At 47.0% G+C, this 10299-nt stretch overlaps 1 protein-coding gene across 1 annotated transcript in view; it reads left to right on the top strand.

Moving 5' to 3' along the window:
• Window positions 1-2527: 2527 nt before the first annotated feature.
• The window catches only part of znf653 (zinc finger protein 653), a 57716-nt gene continuing 49944 nt past the window's right edge, over window positions 2528-10299 (top strand). The window contains exons 1-2 of the mRNA XM_033050789.1: window positions 2528-2863; window positions 8253-8302. Coding sequence (XP_032906680.1) covers window positions 2580-2863; window positions 8253-8302 — 334 coding nt within the window. The 5' untranslated portion in view covers window positions 2528-2579. The remainder of the gene's footprint in view (window positions 2864-8252; window positions 8303-10299) is intronic.

Below are 10299 nucleotides of genomic sequence, written 5' to 3'. Positions count from 1 at the left end.
CTGCGAGCCCTAGATGGTAATTCCGCGGTGGCCGTGATCCCAGGCAAGGGATCAGCTCCATTGTTAAGACCGCGCCCCACGGTGGGGCTCACGACAGTCCGAGGAGGCTTCCAGCTCCAGCGATGGTAGGCCGCAGAGCCCGGAGAATGTGATCCGAAAAATAATCACATCTCCGGGAAGGTAAGAACTTGAAAATAAACTGTCCCCCGATCCCTTCCCCCCTCCCCCAACATAAAACAAACCTTAAACATTAAAACAAAAACTTTTAACAAAAAGAGAGAAAAGACAAACAGATTGCTGGCAGCGCTGCCTTCTCCCCGGCGGTATCATTCTTAAAATGTTTCTTTGTGGCTATTTCTAGGCAGGCTTTAAGTCAATGGGAATTGGGGATTTGGGGATGGGAGTTGTGTACAAAGGAAAGGAAAGGAACAGGATGGCTGGGGTTGGGTGAGGAAATGGTGGAACAATTAGGAATGCAGTTGGGTAACATCCTTCCCCCCTCTTTTTGTGTGCCTCCCACTCCACTCCCAATTCTCTCACCATCACCATTTCTATTTTTACCTCCCTCCTAACCCTTCCCCAAGTTCCCTTCCACCTATATCCCTCAATCCTGCTTTACATTTCACTCTTCTTTCCTTATCGAACACCCTTTTGTCTCCTTTTCACTTCAAACCTTGCTCCACCCATCTGCTAGCAGAGGGGGACTGAGTAAGATGGCCAAAAATCACAGCCGTAAGTGGTAGCGTTTTATCTAAAATCAATATACAGTGCAAACGGGAAGTTACCCAAAGCACCCAAACCACCTTTTGCAGTAGTGCCTTTTAACTTCAAGCCAAAGCACTCAAGCCACCATTTGCAATAGTGCCTTTTAACTTCAAGCCAAATCACCCAAACCACAATTTGCAGTAGTGCCTTTTAACTTCAACCCAAACAACCATTTACAGGCAGTGCCTTTTTACTTCAAACCAACCATATTTTCATTTTCAAACCACATTAAGGGGACACAGTTGAGTAGACATGTGTTCAGTGTTATTCAGAGCTCAGAGATGTGACCCTTTGGCTTCCTCCATCTTGCAGAGTTTTATAGTCCCTCCCCCTCCCTCCAGCAGGGGCAGCAGAGAGAATGTTTAATTTTTTTAAAACATTAATATCTCTCTGATTTTTCATCGATGGGAAAAATCCTCTGGTCCAGGAAGGCGGACGTGTGCTCTGAGCGAGGTGGCCAAAGATGACGACCGTAAGTGGCAGCGTTCTCTTGGAAATCGCACCATAGTGGGCCAAAAGCCTGAAATTTGTTTATTATAGTGTTTAGAGTGTACTATGTTCTGAAGAAGTCTCTCGATCCGAAACATCGACTATTCCTTATCTCCAGAGATGCTGCCTCACCCACTGAGCTACTCCAGCATTTTATGTCTACGTACTATGTTTACATATCTGTTGTGCAGCTGCAAGTAAGAATTTCATGGTTCCGTTTCAGAACATATGATAATAAAACACTCTTGCCTTTTGACTCTTGAGCAGAACTTTCCACTCTTTGGCTTTAGAGTACTTTGACCTGAAGATAGACACAAAAAGCTGGAGTTACTGGTTTGTGTTCTCTTGCTAGTCTGGCAGCCTAACACAAATGTATTTTGTGTTTACCTTCGATTTAAACCAGCATATGCAGTTCTTTCTCACACAAATGTGTTGAAGTTGGCCCATAATACTCCCTCAGCCACCGATCTTGTGGGTGGTGCAGTATTTTATTTAGCAAAGTCAGTTGTCATTTACCTGGGGTCGACAACACAACCTAGTACATGGACTGTGCAGAAAGGAACTGCAGATGCTGGTTTGCACCAAAGCCACAAAGTGGGACAGGCAGCATCTCTGGAGAAAAGGAATAGGTGACGTTTTGGATCGAGACCCATCTTCAGACTGAGAGTCGGGGAGAGGGAAACTGGAGATGTGGAAGGGTAAGGTGTGAAAACACATATCAAAGGAGGTGAGAATGATCATGTAGAAAATGCCATTGTTAGTCGAGGGTAAGGTGACAACGAGGCATACAATCAGTAAAATTAATCTGGAGGACAGTGAAACGAGTTGGAGAAAGGAAGGGTTACTTGAAGTAAGAGAAGTAAATATTGGAGAAACAGCACTTCATATTTCGCTTGGGCAGCTTACACCCCAGCAGTACGAATATTGATTTATCCCAGTTTTTACAGTCCCCCTGATTAAATTTATGTTTGCTTTGTTGTCACTTTGGTCTAGATAACAATGATCTATTCTACTTTTTTCTTGATCTGTTTTCACACCTTACCCGTGCTTATTTCTGTAACTCCCTCTCCTCTGCCTCGCAGTTTGAAGAAGGGTCTCGACTAGAAACGCCACCCATTGCTTCTCCAGAGATGTTGCCTGTCCCGCTGAGTTACTCCAGCATGTTGTGTTTATCTTAATGTCAACCAGCATCTGCAGGTCAATCTCCACCTGGACATGCGGGGTGAGGACAAGCCGACTTCCGGCGCGGCGGGCGGGCGGCCATGTTGGTGAGGGCGTGACCTCTGGCCCGGAAGTGCAGGTGGTTTGTGTACACTGGAGGGAAGATGGCGGAGGGCGCGGAGTCGGTCGCTGGGCCCGAGGCTGAAGCGGGCTCCGGTCCGGCGGAGACCGGCCACGCCGCAGCCAAGGCGGCCAAGAGAGGCCGCGGGCGGCCGAGGCTGAGCGACAGCGACCGCATGCGGCAGCGGGTCAACAGCCGCAAGAAGTACGACAACCGGCGCATCTACATCGGCGAATCGTTCGCGGTGTGGGCGGCGCTGCGGGAGCGCTACGGCTGGTCCGACAAGCGGCTGGCGGAGCATCTGGTGCAGTTGGAGCAGCGGCCGAGGTGAGGGCGTCCGGCCCGGCCCGGCCCGGCCATGCCCCGCCCACTAATCCTTGACCCCGCCCCCTAGTACCTGACTCCGCCCACCAATCATTGACTCCGCCCCCTAGTCCCTGACTCCGCCCCCTAGTCCCTGACTCCGCCCCCTAGTCCCTGAACCCGCCCCCCAGTCCCTGACCCCGCCCACTAGTCAGTGACTCCGCCCACTAGTCCTTGACACCGCCCCCTAGTCCCTGACTCCGCCCACTAATCATTGACTCCGCCCCCTAGTCCCTGACTCCGCCCACTAGTCCTTAACTCCGCCCCCTAGTCTATGACTCCGCCCCCCTAGTCCCTGACTCCGCCCCCTAGTCCCTGACTCCGCCCCCAGTCCCTGACTCTGCCCCCTAGTCCCTGACTCCGCCCACTAGTCCCTGACTCCGCCCACTAGCCCCTGACCCCGCCCCCTAGCCCCTGACTCCGCCCCCTAGCCCCTGACTCCGCCCACTCGTCCATGACCCCACCACCCCAGTCCCCGACCCCACCCCCCAGTCCCTGACTCCGCCCATTAGTCACTGACCGCCCCCTAGCCCCTTACTCCGCTCCCTGTTCCTGACTCCGCCCACTAGTCCATGACCCCGCCACCCCAGTCCCTGACCCCGCCCTCAAATCACTGACCGCACCCTAGTCCCTGGCTCCGCCCCTAGCCCCTGACTCCGCCCCTAGTCCCTGACTCTGCCCCCTAGTCCCTGACTGCCCACTAATCCCTGACTCCACCCCCTAGTCCCTGACTCCGCCCACTGGGCAGTAGCCCGCCCCTCGGCACTGACCCCTCCCCATGGCACTGAACCCGCCTCACAGGCACTGACCCCTCCCCCAGCATTGACCCCTCCCTCAGTGCTGACTCCTCCCCAAGACACTGACCCCTCCATCAGCACTGACCTCTCCCCCAACACTGACCCCTCCCAACGGCGGTGACTACCCCACGGCGCTAACCCATCCCCACAGCGCTGACCCATCCCCACAGGCTGACCACTCCCCACGGCACTGACCCTTTGGCACTGACCCCTCCCCACGGCAGTGACCCTTCCCCATGGCGCTGACCTCTCCCTCGGCACTGACCTCTCCACGGCCCTGAACTTTCCCCACGGCACTGACCCTTCACTCGGCACTGACCTCTCCCCACGCCGTTGACCCCGCCCACAGCGCTGACTGCTCCCCTAGGTGCTGACCCCACCTCCTGTTTGCTGACTCCTCCCCTCGGAGCTGATCTCTCCCCCACTTTGGCACTGGCCCTGCCCGAGACTAGGCTGCCCCCCTCCTAGGGGGAGGAGACAGTAAGGACTACCTGAAATTAGAGAAGTCAATGTTCATACCGCTGGGGTGCAAACTGCCCAAGTGAAATATGAGGTTCTGCTCCTCCAATTTATGCGGTATGAACATTGACTTCTCTAATTTCAGGTAGTCCTTACTATCTCCTCCCCTTCTCAGCTCTCCCTCAGCCCTCTGACTCCACCTCTTCCTTTCTTCTTCCCTCCCCCCCACCCTCACATCAGTCTGAAGAAGGGTTTTGTGCCGAAACGTCGTCTATTTCGTTTGCTCCATAGATGCTGCCTCACCCGCTGAGTTTCTCCAGTATTTTTGTCTACCTTCGATTTTCCAGCATCTGCAGTTCCTTCTTAAACGGTTGTAGGAAAGTAGAAGTTCCCGAATCTGGTTGGGTGGGACTTTGGGGAGTCTGAAGAAGGGTCTCGACCCGAAACGTCACCCATTTCTTCTCTCCCGAGATACTCCAGCATTTTGTGTCTATGCTGCCTGCCCCGCTGTGTTACTTCAGCATTTTGAGTCTGCGGGACTTCAGAGATGTTCACATAATATTTTCATTGGTGAATGGTTCTCTCATATCTAGCCTTCAATGGTTGTTTCAGTTTCTCCTGTTGGAGCTGTGGTGTGGTTCTGCGGCTGCATCCTCTGTTATCTGACCATTGATTTCTCCCAAACATCTTCAGGAGCCTCCCTCAGAGAGGGCTGATTCCTATGTTATGTTACACTTTCCTTGAATTTACCTCAGGATCAAAGTTATGGAAGCTTTTGGATGACTACAGTATTTTCTTGGTATCATTGTTGAATTCTGGCTGAGTCGGCTTGCAAAATTCTGTTTGTCTGTGGTATGTTTCTGTGCGTGCTTTAGTTTTAGGTTTAGAGATACAGCGTGGAAGCATGTCCTTTGGCCAACCGAGTCCACGTCAACCAAAGATCAACCGTGAACTAGTTCTATCCTACACACTAGGGACAATTTTCAGGTCAAACTAAACTACACACACACACTAGGGACAATTTACAAATTTACCAAAGCCAATTAAGCTACAAACCTGCACGTCTTTGGAATGTGGGAGGAAACTGGAACACCCAGAGAAAGCCCACGCAGTTGCAGAGAAAATGTACACAAATGTCCATACAGACAGCACCCATAGTCAGGATCAAACCTAGGTCTCTGGTACTGTAAGGTAGCAACTCTACCACTGCGCCACTGTGCATGACTTTCCCAGAACATATGCCTCCTTTTCAGAATTCTAAACTTAAACAGCAATTGTAGCCCTTCTCTGCAGAAATTCAGTTTCAGGGAAAATGACACTTAAAAATGGACACACCTTGCTCAGAGTCTTCATACACAATGTTGCTTTGTACCATCACTTGCAGTTATTCTTACTTTAATGTACTTGTTGCATTATGTGGCATTATGTGCAAGAGATAGTTAGATATAGCTCTTAGGGCTAACAGAATCAAGGGATTATGGGGTGAAAGCAGGAATGGGGTATTGATTTTTGATGATCAGCCATGATCATATTGAATGGCTGTGCTGGTTCCAAGGGCCGAATGGCCTACTCCTACACCTATTTTCTATGTTTAACATAATGCACAATCTGTCCTGATATAAAATTAAAACTGAATCTCAAATAATCCTAATACCAGCAGACACCAAGAATACATGTCTGTCTTTAAATCAAAATAGACAGAAAATAGTGGAAAAAGACTCTGCAGTTCAAGCAGCAACTGTAGCATGAACCAGAATCAAAGTTTAATGTTAAACCTGGCCCAAAACAAATGCATCGGTGTTGGTTGGGTACCTAGACTTTAGCTTATTTAAAATTATTGCATTCATTTACAACATGTAGCAAACTGAGCCAAATCTGGACACTTACAGAATTTTTAATACTCTATCATCCCGAGCCTCCCAGGTGCAGTTGCGGCCTTCAAAGCATGGGTCAGTTAGTCAGGTTCTAAAAGTTTTGATTATTTCATAATTACAAGTTGGCAACATATTTGTGCCATCCAAACAAAAAACTCGAAGCTGCCAGGTGCTGGCAATGGATTACTGCAGTGATGCTAGATGGCCTACATCTCTTTCAGACACCAGTGCACATGCAGTAAAAGATACATAGAAGAAAGCAGATCTTTCATAAACACTGTCTGCATAATGCAGCCAAATCATACTTAGCCTGATAATCTTTCCAATTAGCGAGGTGAAGGATTATCATTTGCTGTTTAGACTCACCTTCAGACACTGAACGTCTGGTGAAGTTGTTGAGGTCCCCTGGTGTTCTTGGATACATTAAAAAAAAATAACGTATGTATTTAACTGTTTTCATGGTCTTCATCTTTCCCATTTTTAATAAAATGCTTTTATTCAACAGTTGGAATATTTTAGTCTTTGAATACAATTGGGTTATGAGTTAGGATTGAGTGATTCAGAGAGTAGCTGGATACTGTGTACTATTTACTCCAGTGTTGTTATTGTACATATGTGAATCTCTTAAGGCAGTCCTTTGAAATCAATAATTATTATTTCCCTTCCAGTTCTGAGGTGACTGATGAGGCCAATGTGGGACTGATATTCCTGGCCTTCTAGGAAAGCAGAGGTTCATATGTTTTGAGGATTATTGAAGAGGCTGCAGTGAATTTTGGCAGTGCACTTTGCAGATAGTTCATACTGCAGCTTGGTGCTCAGTGTTAGAAGAAACACTGAGCACCAGAAGAAGGTAGGGCAGCGCGGTGTCACAGCGGTAAAGTTGCTGCCTTACGGCTCCTGCAGCGCCAGAGACCTGGGTTCGATCCTGCCTACGGGTGCTGCCTGTACGGAGTTTGTATGTTCTCCCCGTGACCGCGCGGGTTTTCTCCGAGAGCTTCGGATTCCTCCCACACTCCAAAGACGTACAGGTTTGTAGGTTAATTGGCTTGGGTTTGTATACTTGGTATAAGTGTAAATTGTCTCTAGTGTGTGTAGGCTTGTGTTAATGTGTGGCAGATCGCTGGTCGGCACGGACTCAATGGGTCGAAGGACTTGTTTCCGCGCTGTATCTCTAAAGTAAACTAAACTAAATCTTGCTATTGAGGGAGTGCAGCATCAGTTCACGAGGTTAATTCCCGGGATGGCGGGACTGTCAATGTGAATCTGTGGAATTCTCTGCCTCAGAAGGCAGTGGAGGCTAATTATCTGTATGCTTTCAAGAGAGAGTTGGATAGAGCTCTTAAAGATAGCGGAGTGAGGGGATATGGGAAAAAGGCAGAAACGGGGTACTGAGTGTGGATGATCAGTCATGATCACAGTGAATGGCGGTGCTGGCTCGAAGGGCCTAATGGCCTACTCCTGCACCTATTGTCTATTGTCTATAATATCCAAGGCTACCATTCAACTGGCTACTTTGTCTTGATTGTGTCAGGTTTCTTGAAAGTTATTGGAATTGCCCTCATCCAGGAAATTAGACAGTGTGTTATCATACTCGTGCCTTGTAGATGTTGCAAAGGCTCAGGAGAGTCACAAATTGTACCACTTGCCACCTAATGAACAGCTTGTGGCTTGCTCTCACAGCCACAGTAGTTAAATGACCAATTGATGTACATTTCAAGTTAATGGCGACCAACAATAAAGGTGTTCATGGTGGGGACAGTGTAATAGTGATGCTCTTACATAACAAGGGTAGGTGCTTAGACTATCTCTTGTTCAAAATGGTTTTCATTGTTTATTAAATTGTAAATAATTTATTTAAGTCTCTAAAGTGCTGCAAACTACATTATAATACGCTCCAAAAAATAGTGAAGTAGGGCATAATTTAAAAATTTATATGTGGATTCTGTGAGTTTTGTTGTATCATGCACTTTCTGTAAGGCCTCATCATGAAATAAAACAACACTTTGGATTCCTGACACTGTAAATCATGAAGAAAGTCTGAAGAAGGGTCTCGACCCGAACCATTATCCATTCCTTCTTTCCAGAGATGCTGCCTGTCCTGCTGAGTTACTCCAGCATTTTGTGTCTACATACTGCAAAACCAATTGTCTTGATTTTTGTACCAACTTTTCAAGAATAGCAAAGCATTAATTGCTCTCCTCATGATTTTATTATATATTACAGCAAATCTGGAGCAGAACACCAGAACTCGAAAATTAATTCGTCACATAAAGGTAAGTCTGTTGATCAATTGGCTGAGGATGTTCTGTATTAATATTTAAGAAGGAACTGCAGATGCTGGAAAATCGAAGGTACACAAAAATGCTGGAGAAACTCAGCGGGTGCAGTAGCATCTATGGAGCGAAGGAAATAGGCAACGTTTCGGCCCAAAATATTGCCTATTTCCTTCGCTCCATAGATGCTGCTGCACCCGCTGAGTTTCTCGAGCATTTTTGTGTACCTTCTGTATTAATATCTCAGGAGTTACTTAGAGTGGGGTTTACAGCAGTACAGTGCTGGTAAGGGCGGTGGAGGCCGATTCTCTGGATACTTTCAAGAGAGAGCTGGATAGGGCTCTTAAAGATAGCGGAGTCAGGTGATATGGGGAGAAGGCAGGAACGGGGTACTGATTGGGGATGATCAGCCATGATCACATTAATTGGCGATGCTGGCTCGAAGGGCCGAATGGCCTACTCCTGTACTTATTGTCTATAAGACAGTAATTTTTTTCTGTTGTAGTCAAAATGAGTGAGTTTAAAGTGAGAAGACAATTTGATGTTTTTTACTTTTGATGGTGAATGCAGGAATACATGCAACCAGCATTCATCCTCCATTAAAACAATTCTAATCTTTATTTTCTATTGAGGATGGCTCTGTGCTTTCCTGGGATTGTTCATCCACAGACAGATTGTTATGAGTGGACATGGGATTTTTCAGGGTTCCTGTGATTGTTTGTCTCAGCTGCAGTTTTGCTGGCTCCCTGCATGTCACTCCCATTTCAACCAGTAATGGGTGGAAATTACATGGCCATGTAATTAGTTTTAATTTAGATTTGGACAGTATGGTGTAATTACACCCGTCTGAAGAAGGGTCTTGAAAAAATATGTCACCCATTCTCTCGAGAGATGCTGCCTGTCCTGCTGCGTTACTCCAGCATTTTGTGTCAACCAGCATCTGCAGCTCTTTCCTACACATGATACTTGGTGGTGATCCTCGGCCCGAAACGTCGCCTATTTCCTTCGCTCCATAGATGCTGCTGCACCCGCTGAGTTCCTCCAGCAATTTTGTGTACCTCCAGTCATTTGTAGGTTAGCAACGTTCAGTGTTGAACGACATTGGTGAACTTAATTGCGGTCAGTAGATGAGAGGACATAGCGACTTTTGCTAGGTCAGAAACTCTGTTGCACAGCAACACAGTGAATCTTTTGTTGTCGATGTTGTAATGCAACAACTTATTTTCAGCCAGGTAATTGACATTAAAAAAAACTGCAAATGCTGGATATATAAAACAAAAAGAGAAAAAATGTTTTAAGGAAAATGCTGTCAAAAACAGCATCAAATTGTCTTCTCACTTTAAACTCACTCCAATATTTTGACTGTAACAGAAAACATTTGCAGAGAGAAATAGAGAGAGAGAGAATTAATGTTTTAGATCAAAGACGCCTTTTCAGAACAGGAAAGGAAAATTTCCACCATTTTCTTTTTTCAGTTCTTAACCCATAGGTTTACTGCCAGTGGAGCCCATTTAAAATCCAGGCGACTATCAAGTGAAACTGTCAGAATCGAATGTATAGGAAATCCATGCTTTCCTGTCCAGTGATCCCAGATACTGGCTATATATTTTGCTAATTCCCCAGGGTTGCTGAGGGAAGGCTACGAACAATTACAAAGAACATTTGCCATGGTTATTTCTGCCAACGCTGTGATTCTGCACAGGCCAACAAAATCTGGCCCTGTGCAGAATGATGGGGTTAATTCTCCCTGACCCTTGGTGCTTTTTCATTTAATCTATTTCTCCATTCACCTAATTTGAGGAAGGACATTCTTGCTATTGAGGGAGTGCAGTGTAGGTTTACAAGGTTAATTCCCGGGATGTCGGGACTGTCATATGCGGAGAGAATGGAGCAGCTGGGCTTGTACACTCTGGAGTTTAGAAGGATGAGAGGGAATCTCATTGAAATATATAAGATTGTTAAGAGCTTGAACACGCTAGAGGCAGGAAACATGTTCC

This window comes from Amblyraja radiata, chromosome 35, assembly GCF_010909765.2.
Source record: "Amblyraja radiata isolate CabotCenter1 chromosome 35, sAmbRad1.1.pri, whole genome shotgun sequence".
NCBI lineage: Eukaryota > Metazoa > Chordata > Chondrichthyes > Rajiformes > Rajidae > Amblyraja > Amblyraja radiata.
Note: the sequence above shows the minus strand (reverse complement) of the source record. Positions and strands in the feature narration are given on the sequence as shown.